At 47.6% G+C, this 19,856-nt stretch overlaps 1 protein-coding gene across 1 annotated transcript in view; it reads left to right on the top strand.

The window, feature by feature from the left end:
- SNX19 (sorting nexin 19) overlaps positions 1 to 12,801 on the top strand; it is a 56,556-nt gene extending 43,755 nt beyond the window's left edge. The window contains exons 8-12 of the mRNA XM_040326245.1: positions 3,427 to 3,571; positions 5,001 to 5,130; positions 7,590 to 7,774; positions 9,912 to 9,999; positions 10,951 to 12,801. Coding sequence (XP_040182179.1) covers positions 3,427 to 3,571; positions 5,001 to 5,130; positions 7,590 to 7,774; positions 9,912 to 9,999; positions 10,951 to 11,014 — 612 coding nt within the window. The 3' untranslated portion in view covers positions 11,015 to 12,801. The remainder of the gene's footprint in view (positions 1 to 3,426; positions 3,572 to 5,000; positions 5,131 to 7,589; positions 7,775 to 9,911; positions 10,000 to 10,950) is intronic.
- Positions 12,802 to 19,856: the final 7,055 nt, after the last annotated feature.

Genomic DNA, 19,856 nt, shown 5'->3' with positions numbered 1-19,856 from the left:
CAGTACTGTCCCTGCCCCCTATCCACCTCCAAGGAGCACCATTCCTTGTCTCTGCCCCGCTACCCTCCTCCCAGTACTGTCCCTGTCCCCAATCCACCTCTGAGGAGCACCATCCTTTTTTCTCTGCCCCCCTACCCTCCTCCCAGTACTGTCTCTCTTGGGCTGGGTTCACACTGATGCATCCCCGGGTCACAGCAGTCGTTCCCGCGTTGAATTTTAAAAATGTTATGTTGTTTGCGTAAGTCGTCCGTGAATGGGGCTGGACGTCATTTACGTTCACGTCGAAACCAATACGTCCTTGCGGCGTACTTTGGAGCAATGCACACTGGGATATGTCCACGGACGGCGCATGCGCCGTTCGTAAAAAGCGTCATTTATGTGGGGTCACACAACATTTACATAACACACGCCCACATCTTCCAAATTTGAATTAGGCGGGCTTACGCCGGCCTATTTACGCTACGCCGCCGCAACTTACGGAGCAAGTGCTTTGAGAATACTGCACTTGCCCGTCTAAGTTGCGGAGGCGTAACGTAAATAGGATTCGTTCCGCCCGCACAAAGATACGCCGATCTACGAGAATCTGGGCCTTAGAGTTTAATTTTGTGGTGAAAAGTATTTTACATATTGGGTAATGATATTTTGGAAGGCAGCCAGCAACAATAGACCCCCCCCCCAGCAATGAAATATCCCCCCAGCAACAATAGACCCCCCCACCCCAATAACAATAGTTGGCGTCTTAGGACAACCTTCCAAGATTGCGCCTCGTGCGCGAGTTCTGTCACCCGCTGTGTCCAGATGAACAGATCAGTGTACCAGGCTGCTGCCAGTACCATATTATCGCTGTGACCAATCACATCAGATCAGAAGACAATTGTACATAATGGATGGCTTCCATTCATAGCCATTTATTGTGTACTTTTGTGTTTTAATCTCTACGATTGGTCACAGGGATCACATGGTACAGACATGGCCAATCACAGCTAATCACAATAGTACACACCGAATGAATAGATTGGTTGCTTATAACCGTGATCATAGTGTGTAAAAAAAAAAAAAATAACCTCCCCAGAGTAGTACAGGGTTACTATGGTAACACTGTATTGCCCTGGTCACAGTATGTTAAAAAAATAAAATAAAAAAAGGAACAAAATATTGAAAAAAAAAATTAACAAAATTATTCAGATTATTTATTTTTTGCATAGTAGTCAGTGACCCTAATCACCGCCACACCGGTTATATGATGCTGTACTGCACTGGCGACATTATATAAAGATTTATTTATTTTCCACAAAATTACAACTTTAAAAAACTTGCCATGCCTCTTACTAATTACCTTGGACAGTCCACTTTCAAAAAGGGGTAATTTGGGGGATATTTGTACTGTCCTGGCATTTTCGGGCCTCAAGAGATGATATACATCAGGATTGATACATTTTCATATATATCTCATAGTTTGTGGACTCTATAACGTTCCTACAGACTAAATAATATACACTGATGTGGGTTATTTTCACCAAAGAAACTAATCCGAATACATTTTGGGCTAAATTCATGAAGATTATTTATTTGCAAGATGTTATAACAGTAAATTTTTTTTTTTTACTTGGTATTTTTTTGTTCATAGCACAAAAAAAAATAAAACCCCAGTGGTGATCAACCACTTAAGCCCTGGACCATTTTGTAGCTAAGGGACCAGGCCACTTTTTGCGATTCGGCACTGCGTCGCTTTAACTGACAATTGCGCGGTCGTGCGACGTGGCTCCCAAACAAAATTGACATCCTTTTTTTTCCACAAATAGAGCTCTCTATTGGTGTTATTTGATCATCTCTGCGGTTTTTATTTTTTGCGCTATAAACAAAAATAAAGCGACAATTTTGAAAAAAAAAAGCAATATTTTTTTTTCTTTTTGCTATAATAAATATCCCCAAAAAATATATATAAAAAAAAAAAAAAATTTCCCTCAGTTTAGGCCGATACGTATTCTTCTACATATTTTTGGTAAGAAAAATTGCAATAAGCATTTATTAATTGATTTGCGCAAAAGTTATAGCGTTTACAAAATAGGGGATAGTTTTATGGCATTTTTATTAATATATTTTTTTTTTTTTACAGCGATTTTTTTTCGAGATTGCGACATTATGGCGGGCACTTTTGACACTTTTTTGGGACCATTGTCATTTTTACAGCGATCAGTGCTATAAAAATGCACTGATTACTGTGAAAATGACACTGTCATTGAAGTGGTTAACCACTAGGTGGCGCTGTAGGGGTTAAGTGTGCCCTAGTGTGTGATTCTTACTGTAGGGGGCGTGGCCTGGCGTGAGACGTCACTGATTGTCGTTCCCTATGACAGGGAACAGACGATCACTGCCACTGCCACTAGGAAGAACGGGGAAAGGTTTGTTTACACTTACCTCTCCCCGTTCTTCAGCTCTGTGACCCGATCGCGGGACACCTGTGGCGGTCGGGATCCCGCGGTCACGGAGCTCAGGACCGGGTTTCCAGCGTGCCGCTGGGCTCTTAAAGGCAACGTACCTGTAAGTGCTTATGCCCAGCCGTACCGCTCTGCCGACGTATATCTTCTTGCGGCGGTCCTTAAGCGGTTAAATACCACCAAAAGGAAGCTCTATTTGTGTGCAAAAAATGTATGCAAATTTCATATGGGTGCAGTGTTGTATGACCGCACAATTGTCATTCAAATTGTGAAGAGTGGAAAATTGCATGGGCAGTATTGAAGTGGTTAAAATGCATAAGGGGTTCTTTACTGTTAGAGCAGTAAGGATGTGGAACTCCCTTCCACATCTGGTGATGTCAGTGGGCAGTATAGATAAATTACAAAACCTTTTAGATGTGTTTCTTGATGAACACAATGAACAGGGATGTTGAAAATAGTAGTGACATGAACACACACACTTCGAACTGGATGGGCTGGTGTCTTTTTTTTTTTCAAGCTTAGCGACTATGTAACTGTGAAATACCCCATGTGGCTAAAGGGATGATCCATCTATAGCGGCAAAGCCCACAACAGTGCCATCAGTCTGTGTAGGCAGTAAAGTATGCTTGTTATACTCCCTGTGGATCCGAAGGGGTTAAAACGCTGTTTGATCCTGTCTTCTCTAATCCTCCCCTTCTTTCACTGTCCCCAATCCATCTTGCCTTAGGGGCACTCTGCACATGCTCAGTTTGGTGTGTATTGCTGAAGAGTGCATGTGATCAGCACAGGGCCAATCCGCACTGTCCAGACAGAGGGTCAGGGGTCCTGCAGCCTCATTGGACAGTCAGAGGAGAATGAAAACTCCTCCTACAAGCTTTAACCAGACATATAGAGAATGCAGAGTCCTGGGTTTAGTAACACTTTAAGCCGTCATATAAGCAGGGGGACCCCGGGCACCACCTGTACTGATTCCTATCTCCCTGTGCAGGTATCCGATGTTCTGTCATTGGGCGGCATGGAGTCCTTCGTCCAGAAGCAGATAAAGATCCTGAATGAGATTTCTGCCTCTCAGGAAAAGTCAACCACATCCGGATCACCACAAGTGCCCTCCACCCTGAATGCACAGGCAGCAGGTAAGGGTGAAAACAGAATGGGGTCTTGGCTCTGACAGAATGGGGTCTTGGCTCTGACAGAATGGGGTCTTGGCTCTGACAGAATGGGGTCTTGGCTCTGACAGAATGGGGTCTTGGCTCTGACAGAAAGGGGTCTTGGCTCTGACAGAAAGGGGTCTTGGCTCTGACAGAATGGGGTCTTGGCTCTGACAGAATGGGGTCTTGGCTCTGACAGAAAGGGGTCTTGGCTCTGACAGAATGGGGTCTTGGCTTTGACAGAATGGGGTCTTGGCTTTGACAGAATGGGGTCTTGGCTCTGACAGAATGGGGTCTTGGCTCTGACAGAATGGGGTCTTGGCTGCGACAGAATGGGGTCTTGGCTTTGACAGAATGGGGTCTTGGCTCTGACAGAATGGGGTCTTGGCTCTGACAGAATGGGGTCTTGGCTGCGACAGAATGGGGTCTTGGCTGCGACAGAATGGGGTCTTGGCATTGCCATGCCTCTTACTAAATACCTTGGACTGTCTGATTTCCAAAAAGGGGTCATTTGGGGGATATTTGTACTATTCTGGCAGTTTGGGGGCTCAAGAAATTAGATAGACTGTCAGTTCCTCAGGATTAATCAATCTTCAGAAATATATATTGTATTTGGGTACCGGGTGGCATGTCCGCGCAATTGTAAGCGCTGAAAACTGAAATCGGCCTGGGCAGGAAGGGGGGTGAAAGTAAGACGTGCAATTTGTTTCATTCCGAATTCGTTTAACAAATTTCGACAAATTCATTAATTTGGAAATATACCAGTTAAATTTTTTTGAATATTCGAAAATTCGGAAATTTTAAAATTCGAAAATTGAAAAAAAAAAAAATGAAAATCTGAAATAATAACTTAAATATTACGAACTATTAAACTATAGGTATTGGAATTTCCTTTGAAATTTGGCTGTTAGTGAACGTAGCGAATATGAATTTATCCGAAGTTACAAATTATCCAAAATAACGAATGCCGCATCGAAACAAAATGGAACGAATTAATAATAATAAATAACAACAATAATAATAATAAAAACTTTTTATTATTATTTTATAATAATTAGTTCCATTCCATTTGTATAGATGCGGCATTCGTTATTTCGGATAATTCGTAACGTTGGATAAATTTGGATTCGTTACGGTCACTAACAGCCACATTTCAAAGGAAATTCCAATACCTATGATTTAATAGTTAGTAATATTTAAGTTCTTACTTAGTTATTCTTTCAAATTTTCAGGTTTTCTTTCTTATTGGATTTTCGAATTTACGAATTGCGATCATAACGAATGACACGGGGGGGGGGGGAAGCAAATGAAAGGAAAAGGGAGGAATTTTTGGGCAGTGCACATGTCTAGTGAAAGTGTCCGGTAATAAAAAACGATGGCATTGCGTGACTAATGTGTTGGGTGTGTTGCACAGGTCTGGATGGCAGTCTTTCCGCCGTGGCGCTGGAAGTGCTGTGGCTGGTGATGAGGGAACAGTGGAGCTGGCTGTGCACGGACAACATGCAGAAAGTGACCCATCTGCTGTGCGGTAGTCTCATCCAAAGGTGAGATCCCACCTGACTGTCTAGAACGGAGGTCTCCAAACTGCGGCCCGAGGGCCAGATGTGGCCCTTTGCTAGCCTTTATCCGGCCCTTGGGGCACTATTCCTCCCACTGACATGAGGCACTATTCCTCCCATTGACACCAACAAGGGGGCACTATATTATCCACTGATACCAATGATGGGATACTATTCCTCCTACTAATAGGGGGAATACTCCTCCTCCTATTGACCACCAACCCTGAGGCCATATTTGTTCTCACTGATGCCAGGCCCGTGACTTTTTCTTCCCTTGCTGGCCCCAATCCGGCCCTCCTAAAGTCTGAAGGGCAATAAAGTGTCCCTTTGTTTGTAAAGTTTGGAGACCCCCTGGTCTAGAATATGAACTCTTCTGTGGTGTCTCGCTATGCTTTCCACCACAGTCACATTCTCCTTGTAAAAAATAACAGTCTGACTGATCACTGCAGGTTGCAGCATCCTGCGCATTTCTTTGTTCATTTCATAACTGTCATTCACATTTTCACCACAAGATGGTGCTGCAAGATAAATTACCATGAGATCCGAGTGCAGACAGATTTGCTCTAGAGACCGAGGCCCAGATTCATATACATTTTCGTATCTCTCGGCGGGCGTAACGTATCTCAGATACACTACACCGCCGTAACTTAGAGCGGCATGTCCCGTATTCTCAAAGAACTTGCGCTTTAAGTTACGCCGGCGTAGTGTAACTGGGCCGGCGTAAGCCCGCCTAATTCAAATGTGGAAGTGGTGGGAGTGTTTTATGGAAATTAATCGTGACCCCACGTAATTGACGCTTTTTTCGAACGGCGCATGCGCGCGCATGCTCAGTATCACGTCGAATTTTCAAAATAAATTGTGCCCGCCTAGTCGATGTGAACGTAACTTACGTCCAGCCCCATTCACGGACGACTTATGCAAACGACGTAAAACGTGAAAAATTTGACGCTGTTCCGACGTCCATACCTAACATTGGTACGCCTCATAGAGCAGGGGTAACTTTAAGCCCAAAAAAGCCTAACGTAAACAACGTAAAAAAAAAAGCGCCAGCCCCATGTACGTTTTGAGAATCGGCGTATCTAGCTCATTACCATATTCGACGCGTGAATCGACGGAAGCGCCACCTAGCGGCCAGCGTAAATATGCAACTTGGATACGACGGTGTAAGAGACTTACGCCGGTCGGATCTAAGACAAATCTATGCGTAACTGATTCTAATGGCCCATACACACGATCCGAATATCGTACGACGGATCGTACGACTTTTTTTGCTTAATAGTCGCAAGTAAAATGAAATAGGTTATTAAAGTCACGAAAATTCTCGTAGGACCGGAAAAAATAATCGGAAGTGATGTCATGTGTTGTAATGTATTTGTATTGTATTTTCGGACGACAACTGTACTGACTAAACGAAAATCGTACGATCTGACATCGTACGAGGAAAATTTTCGTGCTTGTCCGATCGAATAATATCGGATGGACTGTCGTGATCGGCTCTCGAAAGTAGTGTACACACAATCCGAAAATCGTACGATTCTTCATCGAACGATCGTTTTCATTCGATATTCGGATCGTGTGTAAGGGCCATTAGAATCAGGCGCATAGATACGACGCCTCAAACTCAGAGTTAATGCCACTTAACGCAAACCGCCGGCATTGTACATCGGTACTTTGACGCTAAATACTGTTGTAATGGCACCAGCTAGCTGCCATAACCCTGGTATTTTCAGCAAAGGCGGTCAGTTCTCTTTAGGATAAAAGTGGTCTCTGTGGCGGATTCGCCGCAAGATCACCCTTATCGGGGGCAGGAGTGGGTCCTCCCCTCCTGCTGCACTCCAGTCGACTCTGCTCCTTACCGGAGCTGTTAGTAGCAGTGGAGGCACAAATACGGTGTCACATAAAGTATTGTGACACGTGCCATTTTATTCTCTAGGGTGTCTGAAAAAATATATATGTTTGGAGGTTCTGATCAATTTTCTACCAAAAAAAAAACAGATTTTAACTTGTAAACAGCAAGCGTCAAAAAGAGGCTTGGTCCTTAAATGGTTAAGTATCTCATATGCCCACTTTATTTCCATAAACAATTGTTTATTCACTTGCAATATGTCTTTGAGATTGCTAGAAAATGTGACGACTCCAAGAAGAGTGAATTCCTGGGCACAGCCCCTTCCTCCTCACATGTCATTACAGTCTGTACTGGCCCAGCTCCTCCACCCCTCCCAGTCTGTACTGGCCCAGCTCCTCCACCCCTCCCTTTATATAGCTTCTGGGGGAGGAGTAAAGGGGAATACTATAGAGTGACAGCTCTGAGTTGGCTGGGGCTTCTGACATCCAAGATGGCGGCACCATCAGGGCTTTGGATATCTACATAAGGGAGGTTTTAGGGTAAATAAATGTTGGACATTCCCTGTGTACTAAAAGGGGGTTTGTGCTTCTCCCTGCAGATGGCTGGAGGTTCAGGTGGACAATGTCACCTGTATGCAGCGATGGGCGTTATATCTGCGATTACTTCAACAAGCGATATGGCCCGGAGGGGCTCTGCGCACTCAGCCGCGACCGCCAAGGACACGGGCACAGAGGGATGCTGCTTATGATCAGGCCCTGCTAAGTCTCAAGGGGATTATTCCAGGTGAGTATGGGGGAGGGTAATCTACCTGCCAACGCACCCACATATCGGGGATGAGTGTGACTCCCACACAGCAGGAGCGAGATTGTGGGGTCACTGATCTGTTTTCTTTGGGCGTTCAAAGATCATTCTGGGGGTGTCCCTGATCTCTCTCTGGGGGTTTACAGATCAGTCTGGGGGTGTCACTGATCTCTTCCCTCTGGGGGTTTACAGATCGGTCTTGGGGTGTCACTGATCTCTTCCCTCTGGGGGTCTACAGATCAGTCTGGGGGTGTCACTGATCTCTCTCTGGGAGTTTACAGATCGGTCTGGGGGTGTCACTGATCTCTCTCTGGGGGTTTACAGATCGGTCTGGGGGTGTCACTGATCTCTCTCTGGGGGATTACAGATCAGTCTGGGGGTGTCAATGATCTCTTCCCTCTGGGAGTTTACAGATCAGTCTGGGGGTGTCACTGATCTCTCTCTGGGGGGTTTGCAGATCGGTCTGGGGGTGTCACTGATCTCTTCTCTCTGGGGGTTCATAGATCAGTCTGGGGGTGTCACTGATCTCTTCTCTCTGGGGGTTCATAGATCGGTCTGGGGGTGTCACTGATCTCTCTCTGGGGGGTTTGCAGATCGGTCTGGGGGTGTCACTGATCTCTTCCCTCTGGGGGTCTACAGATCAGTCTGGGGGTGTCACTGATCTCTCTCTGGGAGTTTACAGATCGGTCTGGGGGTGTCACTGATCTCTCTCTGGGGGTTTACAGATCGGTCTGGGGGGTGTCACTGATCTCTTCCCTCTGGGGGTTTACAGATCAGTCTGGGGGTGTCAATGATCTCTTCCCTCTGGGAGTTTACAGATCAGTCTGGGGGTGTCACTGATCTCTCTCTGGGGGATTACAGATCAGTCTGGGGGTGTCAATGATCTCTTCCCTCTGGGAGTTTACAGATCAGTCTGGGGGTGTCACTGATCTCTCTCTGGGGGGTTTGCAGATCGGTCTGGGGGTGTCACTGATCTCTTCTCTCTGGGGGTTCATAGATCAGTCTGGGGGTGTCACTGATCTCTTCTCTCTGGGGGTTCATAGATCGGTCTGGGGGTGTCACTGATCTCTCTCTGGGGGGTTTGCAGATCGGTCTGGGGGTGTCACTGATCTCTTCTCTCTGGGGGTTCATAGATCGGTCTGGGGGTGTCACTGATCTCTCTCTGGGGGTTTACAGATCGGTCTGGGGGTGTCACTGATCTCTTCTCTCTGGGGGTTCATAGATCGGTCTGGGGGTGTCACTGATCTCTCTCTGGGGGTTTACAGATCGGTCTGGGGGTGTCACTGATCTCTTCTCTCTGGGGGTTCATAGATCGGTCTGGGGGTGTCACTGATCTCTTCTCTCTGGGGGTTCATAGATCGGTCTGGGGGTGTCACTGATCTCTCTCTGGGGGTTTACAGATCGGTCTGGGGGTGTCACTGATCTCTCTCTGGGGGGTTTGCAGATCGGTCTGGGGGTGTCACTGATCTCTTCTCTCTGGGGGTTCATAGATCGGTCTGGGGGTGTCACTGATCTCTTCTCTCTGGGGGTTCATAGATCAGTCTGGGGGTGCCACTGATCTCTCTCTGGGGGGTTTGCAGATCGGTCTGGGGGTGTCACTGATCTCTTCTCTCTGGGGGTTCATAGATCGGTCTGGGGGTGTCACTGATCTCTCTCTGGGGGTTTACAGATCGGTCTGGGGGTGTCACTGATCTCTTCTCTCTGGGGGTTCATAGATCAGTCTGGGGGTGTCACTGATCTCTCTCTGGGGGTTTACAGATCGGTCTGGGGGTGTCACTGATCTCTTCTCTCTGGGGGTTCATAGATCAGTCTGGGGGTGCCACTGATCTCTCTCTGGGGGGTTTGCAGATCGGTCTGGGGGTGTCACTGATCTCTTCTCTCTGGGGGTTCATAGATCAGTCTGGGGGTGCCACTGATCTCTCTCTGGGGGTTCATAGATCAGTCTGGGGGTGTCACTGACCTCTTCTCTCTGGGGGCTCACAGATCAGTCTGGGGGTGTCACTGATCTCTCTCTGGGGGTGTCACAGACCTCTTCTCTCTGGGGGTTCATAGATCAGTCTGGGGGTGTCACTGATCTCTTCTCTCTGGGGGTGTCACTGATCTATCTGATTGTTTACAGATCTGGTCCAGGAGATGCTGGGAGCCCAGAAGTATCATCAGGCATGGAAGTCTATCCTGGATTCACTCCAGCACCCTCCAATTAACAGGTAAGTGCCCCAGTCAGTGTATGACATCATTGTCCACATTCCAAAGGGGAAAACAATGACTTATTATAGGAAGTAAAAATAGGGAGGAGCTACAATCACCTGTGCACCAATACATTTGTGATATAAATGTAACTCCTCCGCTGTCTTCAATAATTGGGCAAATAATGAAGATTTTTATATTGTGTCTGGCGGGGCTAAGGGGAGAGAGCGGGGAGGAGGAGGAGAAGGCAGAGGAGGAGGGGGAGGGGAATTGCGTTAAGGCGGGGAGGGTTTAGTAATTCTGTGCTGAACAGATTTGGTGAATGTTACCACCAGAGATGGAGATGTGTGCACGGTACATAAACAGGTATGGGCAGGGCGGGAAGGGTTATTCACTAGTTATGGTAAAGATTGGATGTTTGTCACTGACAGTCACATCTGCGGACCTCCATCTTGTATCTCTGATCAACTTAAAGGGAAACTAAAGTTGTGTTAAAAAATATCAAAGGAAAAGATCCACAAGCTGCACATCATGAAGCAGACCCATGTGCATGAAGTGAGCTGAATGGCTGCCTCAGCCTGGACTCCAGCCAGGCCACGCCCCCAACGTGTTTCACTCTGGAGCTTAATCATGGGGCGTGTTGGGGGCGTAGCCTGGCTGGAGTCCAGGCTGAGGCTGCCATTCAACCCGGGGCTGTACAGAGCTCTGTGTCATGACATGGAATGTGAGTGTGGTGACCCCGGGTGAATCTCAGAGTTTTACAATGCCTCATGGGACATGTAGTTCCCAAACAGCTGGAGGGTCGTAGTTTGGAGTACCCTGATCTAGAGGGATGCGGTGTTCCTCAGTATTGTACTGGGTGTGATTATAGAAAAGCTAAGAGCTGGTACTGAACACTCGCTTTGAGAGGTTTCTGCAGTCAGGGACTCTGTTCTGTCTGTACCCATAACAAACACTGTCTGTCTCTTCAGGCATTTGCTGTACTGCATATGGGACATCCTCCTGGAGAGTCTGACCGCCGCACCAGCCTCATAGAAGACTTCATCCAGTACAGACCAGAGGGTGAACCATCATCAGATCCTGCAGCTGGAAGGACTAGATTGTGTCCTGGGTAAATGACGGTTAATCACCTTCCTCACGTCGCCCTCTAGTGGTGGGGGAGATTGCAGGGTCAACTGCACTCCTTCGTCACCTGCTCTCTCCAGGCACCCTATGGTGGGAAGCTTTGAATGTTCAACATTTTATTTTGATTGTAAAAAAGAATTCACATGTCCACTAGTCATTGTTTGCTTGTAGATGTTATGTATTGTACATGAAATGTGCACAGGCTTTGTTTGTATATAGCGCACAGATCACACTGAGGTGTCGTGTATTTCTTCACCTGTATGGACAACACAGATCTTAATATGTGGGGCGGATCTGCCCTCTGAAATGCAGCATGGAAGTCTGTACACTGGAAGACGACAGCAGAAAAGATATGAGACATGAGCTCTGTACAGCCCCGGGGTCACCACACTCACATTCCATGTCATGACACAGAGCTCTGTACACCCCCGGTGTCACCACACTCACATTCCATGTCATGACACAGAGCTCTGTGCAGCCCGGGGGTCACCACACTCACATTCCATGTCATGATACAGAGCTCTGTACACCCCCGGGGTCACCACACTCACATTCCATGTCATGACACAGAGCTCTGTACAGCCCGGGGGTCACCACACTCACATTCCATGTCATGACACAGAGCTCTGTACAGCCCCGGGGTCACCACACTCACATTTCATATCATGACACAGAGCTCTGTACAGCCCCGGGGTCACCACACTCACATTTCATATCATGACACAGAGCTCTGTACAGCCCCGGGGTCCCCACACTCACATTTCATGTCATGACACAGAGCTCTGTACAGCCCCGGGGTCACCACACTGACATTTCATGTCATGATACAGAGCTCTGTACAGCCCTGGGGTCCCCACACTCACATCTCATGTAATGACACAGAGCTCTGTACACCCCCGGGGTCCCCACACTCACATTCTATGTCATGACACAGAGCTCTGTACAGCCCGGGGTCCCCACACTCACATTTCATGTCATGACACAGAGCTCTGTACAGCCCGGGGTCCCCACACTCACATTCCATGTCATGACACAGAGCTCTGTACAGCCCGGGGTCCCCACACTCACATTCCATGTCATGACACAGAGCTCTGTACAGCCCCGGGGTCACCACACTCACATTCCATGTCATGACACAGAGCTCTGTACAGCCCCGGGGTCACCACACTCACATTCCATGTCATGACACAGAGCACTGTACAGCCCCGGGGTCACCACACTCACATTTCATGTCATGACACAGAGCTCTGTACAGCCCCGGGGTCACCACACTCACATTCCATGTCATGACACAGAGCTCTGTACAGCCCCGGGGTCACCACACTCACATTCCATGTCATGACACAGAGCACTGTACAGCCCTGGGGTCACCACACTCACATTTCATGTCATGACACCGAGTTCTGTACAGCACCGGGGTCCCCACACTCACATTCCATGTCACTCCCCAGTCATGATACAACTCTGAGCAGTGCAGTGATGGGAGACACGGAGCTCTGTACAGCACTAGGAGCCACCACACTCACATTCCATGTCACACATAGAACTATATGTACGATGTTACTGTTTCCTGCTTGGTATTGTGCAGGTACCAGCTGCTGTATTGTGTTAAAATTCATTTGTTTTATTATTTATTATTATTAATATCTGTCTGGTTTTACTTCTTATTTTAATTAGTAAATTATGATCAACCTGCAGTCCCTGTTTCCATTTCTTTCTTCCCACTATGAGAAGCTCACAGTGTGCAGTGAAATCGGAGTAAGTCATTTGAATACAGGAGAGGAGTTGGATGTGCAGCACCGACGGGAAGGCTGGAGGTCAGATTTTCAGATATTTAACAATCAGTATATTATTTTCTGGTGTCTGAAACTGGAACAGCGTCGGAGTTTCGGCTTCAGTTTTCAGTAGATTTGCTCAAATATTGACTTTTCACACACGAGAAATGAAAGGGTCACTTGGTGAATCGAGCCCTAAACCTGATTCCATGACTATAACCCCCAATATCCTGAGCCTGACCTTCAGATACCACCACAGACCTCCGTAATATCACAATGATCTGGGATAAATGTCATGATAAGACAGCTCCAGGGCCTGTTTACACTGCGCCGCGTTCTCAGCGCCGGCGGCGGTTGTTCGGAAACCAGAGGGCCGTCAGCTGTCTATCATCCACCCAACTCCATTCTGAGCCGGAACGGTAAATGTCAGGGCGCTCTCTCCCAGGATTAGCGTGTTGTTTCTCCACTCCTCTCCTTTTGTCTCCTGTCTTCATTTCCCGTCTGTTGACTCTTTGGGAACATTTAATAATCTCCCCCCCTCCAGTCCATCGGAGCCCGGGGGCTTTTCTCTAGGGCCCCTTCTGCAAACAAACTCTTCACCTCCCTTTTACTTCTACAAATATTGAGAGAGTTCTGCTAAGTAACTGGAGCTGGATTAAGACGTTTAATAAGTGGAGTAATCCTTTACATAGACGGAGGATTAGAGTGCAGGCAAATGAAAGGCTTAGCGGCAAGGAAAGCGACGATTCACTCTCCGCCTCTTGTGAAGACGAGACGATAAATTGTGTGGCGGCTCAGGACGGCTGTTGTCTAAGATTTCCACCACTACACCCTATGAAGGCCTAAAGGAGTCCCCTATTCTTCCTGGAACGATCTTCTTCCCACCTATGACCACCCCAACAGTGGAGATGTCTCTATTTGGGTAATAAACATGCACTTCTTACTGTATACATAAACATGCACTTCTTACTGTATACATAAACATGCACTTCTTACTGTATACATAAACATGCACTTCTTACTGTATACATAAACATGCACTTCTTACTGTATACATAAACATGCACTTCTTACTGTATACATAAACATGCACTTCTTACTGTATACATAAACAGGGTTTGACAAATTTGCTTGGAATCTAGGAGCCAGCTAAAAAAGTTAGGAGCCAGAAAACGCGCCCCCAAGTCCAGACGAGCTTGCGCGCAGAAGCGAACACATACGTCAGCAGCGCCTGCATATGTAAACGGTGTTCAAACCACACATGAGGTATCGCCGCGATCGTTAGAGCAAGAACAATAATTCTAGCACTAGACCTTGGGGTAGATTCAGATAGATTAGCAGATCTTTAGATCCGCGTAATCTATCCGATTTACAAGTTTTTGAGGCTAGTGCTGTATTCAGAAAGCACTTACCTCAAAACTTGCGGCGGCGTATCGTAAATCCCCCGGCGGAATTCAAATTCCGCGGCTAGGGGGCGTCTACAATTTAAATTAGGCGCGTCCCCGCGCCGATCCGACAGCGCATGCGCCGTCCGCGATTTTTCCCAGCGTGCATTGCTCCAAATGACGTCGCTAGGACGTCATTGGTTTCGGCATGAGCGTAACTTGCGTCCGGCCGTATTCTGAATCGACTTATGCAAACGACGTAAAAATTCAAAACTCGGCGCGGGAACGACGGCCATACTTAACATAGGATACCCCTTACATAGCAGGGGTAACTATACGCCGGAAAAAGCCGAAAGGAGGGGACGTAAAAAAAAAAGCGACGGGCGGGCGTTCGTTTCTGAATCGGTGGAACTCCTCATTTGCATATTCGTCGCGTACAAAAAACGTAACGCCACCTAGCGGCCAGCGGGAGATTGCAGCCTAAGATCCGACGGTGTAAGTCACTTACACCTGTCGGATCTTAGCGAGATCTATGCGGAACCTGATTCTATGAATCAGCCGCATAGATCCGACCGACGGAACTCAGAGATACGACGGCGTATCAGGAGATACGCCGTCGTATCTCTATCTGAATCCGGGCCCTTCTCTGTAACTCAAAACATGCAACCTGTAGATTTTTTTTTAAACGTCGCCTATGGAGATTTTAAAGGGTAAAAGTTTGTCGGCATTCCACGAGCAGACGCAATTTTGAAGCGTGACATGTTGGGTATCAATTTACTCGGCGTAACATTATCTTTCACAATTTAAAAAAAAATTGGGATAACTTTACTGTTGTCTTATTTTTTAATCTACAAAAAGTGTATTTTTTTCCCAAAAAAGTGCGCTTGTAAGACCGCTGCGCAAATACGGCGTGACAGAAAGTATTGCAACGTTTGCCATTTTATTCTCTAGGGTGTTAGAATAAAAAATATATATAATGTTTGGGGGTTCTAATTAGAGGGAAGGAGATGGCAGTGAAAATAGTGAAAAATTACATTAGAATTGCTGTTTAACTTGTAATACCAACGGCCACCACCAGATGGCGCCAGCTCACAGAAGGAAGAGCTTGGGACTTCACAAGGCCGCAAAGCCGCGGCCTCAATTACTGGCCATCGCGGGTTGCATGGCGGGGGAGGTGGGGGGGCACGGAGACACAAGATCCTGTGCCTCCGTGCGCCCCCACCTCCCCCGCCACGGCCGGTAATTCAGGCCGCGGCCTTATAGGCCGCAAAGCCGCGGCCTCAATTACCGGCGGGTGCGGGCGCCAGGTCACAATTTCTTGTTGCAATTGCGCTCGGATATTGTCGACCCCTGTACATAAATATCCATTTTTAACCACTTCAATACCGGGCATTTTCACCCCCTTGCTGCCCAGGCCAAATTTTCAGTTCTCAGCGCTGTAACATTTTGAATGGCAATTTCGCGGTCATGCAACACTCATTTCGGTAAAGTGTTGCATGACCACACAATTGTCATTCAAATTTTTTTTTCTCCAAAAACAGCTTTCTTTTGGTGGTATTTGATCACCTCTGTGGTTTTTATTTTTTTGTGCTATAAACAAAAATAGAGCGCCAAGTTTGAAAAAAAAAGCAATATTTTTTACTGTTTGCTATTATAAAAAAATTAAATTCCTTTTTCTTTTCCTCAGTTTAGGCCGATACGTATTCTTCTACATATTTGTGGTAAAAAATCGCAATAAGCGTATATTGATTGGTTTGCGCAAAAGTTATGGCGTCTACAAAATAGGGGATAGATTTATGGCACAAGCAGTGGCGATGCTTCCATAAAGAGCGCATGTGCCACCCCCCTAAATCTATCCATGGCCGCTGTAGACACCCCCCTATTCAGGAGTCTGACCCCTTTCTGGACGCCAGGCGCCTAAATTCCAGCAGTGAGGGGGTGTTTTTTTTTAAGCACCTGATTAGAGCCCCAGGCTCTAATAGGCTTAAAAAAAGGTGGGCTCGGAGCACAGAGCACTGCGCTAATTATTTGCTTTTCTAACACTGAACTGCCTCTCAGCCAATCAGGGTGCGCGGGTCACAGGAAGTCCCACTCAGTCCATACTAACTGTATGGAGGACTGTGTGACTGGGGAAACACACAGATCCATCTTCCTGCATAGCAGTAAGCCAGGATTTGTCCCCTGTCAGAACGGAGATCTGCCTTGTTGAGCCCAGGTTCTGCGGGATTGAAATTGTGTGAATTCAGCCAAACTTGCACAAGTTTATTCCCGCATGTCAGTCTGACGATTTTTCAGAGACATCTGTGCAGTTTCCTGCACAGATGTCTATTGAATTCCTATCTGAAATCGCCAAAAGAAGTACAGAAACGACTTTTGGAAAATCAGTGTGGCGTCGCACCAATTCGGACGGTTCCATTGTGGGCAATAGCCGCCGATTTGACATGTCAAATCTCATCAATGTGAACCAGAGCTTACACAAGCAGATCCCCGTTCTATCACTGCGGGGAACGATCGCAGGTGGCCGGCGGACATTGAGCCCCGCTGGCCAATGGAAGGGCGCGCGCCCACAAAAGCGAGTTCCCAAGCTGACATACACCTACGGCGATTTGCAGGATCGTACCACCTTGCCGCAGTATAATGATGGCGGCTGGTCGGCAAGTGGTTAAAGCGAATAGCTCAACACCAAGCTCTTAAAGCGGTTGTAAACCCGCGATAAATATATATATATTTTTTTCACCTGCAAGGCAAAAGGCTTAATGAGCTAGTATGCACCGCATATTAGCTCATTATGAAATACTTACCTCGGAACGAGGTGAAGAGAACTTACCTGGTCCACGCCGAGCGAGATGTCATTTAGACTCGGCGTGTCTTCCAGGTATCGCCGCTCCAGCGCTGTGACTGGCTGGAGCGGCGATGACGCGGGAGACTTCAATTCGGCAAGGTCCGGCGACTGCCGGTCCTTTAGCCGAGGATCCCCGCTGCGCATGCGCCGCTGCAATCAGCGCGCTTTGCGGGGGGAATATCTCCTAAACCGTACAGGTTTAGGAGATATTCTTTATACCTACAGGTAAGCCATATTATAGGCCCTTATTATAGGCCCTTATTATAGGCTTACCTGTAGGTAAAAGTCATAAAGTGGGGTTTACAACCACTTTAAGTGGGATACGCGGTATAAGAGAATCGGGCGAACTTTCATCTGATTTTTCTCGATGTTTCACAGAAAATCAGAACCGATGAACGGAAATTTTAAACTTCTCACGAAAATCCTATGGGCTTTTTTTTTTTATCGTTTATGATCATGCGTAGTTTTTCTTTTCTGATTTTTCTTGTACGAAATCGGTACACAGTAAGTGAAAATCGTTCGTTCTGTTCCCATATGAGAAGAATTGTGGAGTTTGTCCCTTTGGGAATTTTCTTACCAAAATTCGGAATCGGCTGTGGAAAGTTGTGTACACACCAGGGGCAGTACGTCCATAAGGCGCGCATGGGCGCTGCCCCCTCTCTCCTGGCACCGCTCTATCATCATAGATAGAGTCATGCATTTCATGAATCTATGGTCGCCGCTGACACTCCCTATTCAGGTGTCCGGCCTCTTTTTGGGCGCCGGGCACCTGAATTACAGCGGTGGGGTGTTTTTTTGGAAGCAACTGATTAGAGCCGTAGAACAGCGGGCGCCATGATGGGTGCTCGCTGTTCACTCAGCATTGTGTTAGCAAAGCAAAGGAATTCGCTTTGCCAAAACTGAACCGCCTCTCAGCCAATCAGGTGCTCGGGTCTGTTACCTGTCACCTGATTGGCTGAAATGTCAGGCGCTGTGATTGGATGCCTGATAGAACGGAAGAAGACATTGAGTCTGGAGCATGCAGGACACAGCCGCTTACCTTACAGGTAAGTGCCAGGAGATGCACACTGGCAGCATTTGATGGGGCACAGTAGGGGCTATTGATGGGCACACTGACAGCATTTGATGAGGCACAGTAGTGGCAATTGATGGGCACACTGGAAGCAATTGATGGGTACAGTAGCTGTGTTTGATGGCACAGTGGCTGCATTTGATGGCACAGTGGCTGCATTTGATGGGACACAGTGGCTGCATTTGATGGGGCACAGTGGCTGCATTTGATGGGGCACAGTGGCTGCATTTGATGGGCACAGTGGCTGCGTTTGATGGCACAGTGGCTGCGTTTGATGGCACAGTGGCTGCACTTGATGGGCACAGCGGCTGCGTTTTATGGGTACAGTGGCTACGTTTGATGGCACAGTGGCTGCGCTTGATGGCACAGTGGCAGCAATTGATGTCACAGTTTGTTTGCGCCCCCCAAAACATTTTGAGCATCAGCCGTCTCTGGTACAGACTATACAACAATTGCATGAAAATTCTTTGAACGTAAATGTTTGCCGGATTTTCTTATATTATTTTATCATATGAGGACGGCTCCTGACAGGTCCTCTTTATGTCAGTCCGGCTGGGCTGTCTTCCTCTTCACACCTCCGACCTTCACAGGCCGAGACCTTGCCAGTTGCTCGGGAAACCAGAGAAGGTCTAAGCGGCGAGATCTTCTAACCGGCGAGACGGAATCACGCTGAACTCTCGCCCACCATGATTACATTTAATCAGCGGAAGCTTTTCAGGCTGAAATTCACCGTCACGGCTTTAATTCTCTTCCCTCCACTTCATTTACCTACATGGGGGACGGAACGGAGCCGCCATTGTCTGGCTCTGCGGCATGACATTGGGGAGATGAGGGTGTGGGATAGATGGGGGGTGGGGGTGTACACAGCGCTGTAATAAGCAGGAAAGGAGTACTTGTTATGGAGTGCGGATAATCCACAATCACCGAGAACAAAGCGCCGGGAGAGTGACGGGACCACCGCACAGAACCGAGGAGCGGGACCTCCGCTTAGTGGGGGGATGAAGGACGCTTTGATGTTATTGTGTGGCAATCAGCGAAGACGATGAATAAAATAATCCTCGTCAGCCTCTTGTCCTCTCCGGAGACTCGGCCATCTCACCTTCTTCTCACCCATCACATTGTACATCCACTATATAGGAGGGGGGGAGGGGCTCCTCATGGGAAATATCCATTCTGACACAATGGCCTTTCTACAAAGCAATTTCTACCTTTCCATAAAGGTGACCAGGAAGGGACCCCATCCCCCCCCCCCCCCGCTCTCGCCATCTTCCGTGGCTCGCCCAGGGCTCTCCCATCCCACCAGGAGGCCCAGGCGACCAGCCGGCACGTCCACCGTCTGACCCAAGACTCGAACGAAGCTGAAATCGACTTTGATTGGGTCTTGGATCTAGTAACCTGGGAGCGATGTCATGACATCACTTAACTACTTGCCGCCCGCGCTAGAGCCGAAAAAACGGCTACATCTCAGACCTTCATTGCCACAAGGGCGTCCATGGATGTTCTCCCATGCATGAGCAGCCTGCACGTCCCTACGAGTTGCGCTCTGTGAGGACCAAGTCTATGAGTCTTGGCTGATCACAGATCAGAGTAAGGGGCCGATCCCGGTAATAACGCGCGACTTTGAAACGCTCAGGTGTGAATGCAGCCTGAGGCCGGGTTCACACTTGTCCTACAAACG

This window comes from Rana temporaria, chromosome 10 (genome assembly GCF_905171775.1).
Source record: "Rana temporaria chromosome 10, aRanTem1.1, whole genome shotgun sequence".
Classification (NCBI taxonomy): domain Eukaryota; kingdom Metazoa; phylum Chordata; class Amphibia; order Anura; family Ranidae; genus Rana; species Rana temporaria.
The sequence above is the reverse complement of the archived record's forward strand: the minus strand, read 5'-3'. Positions and strand labels throughout refer to the sequence as shown.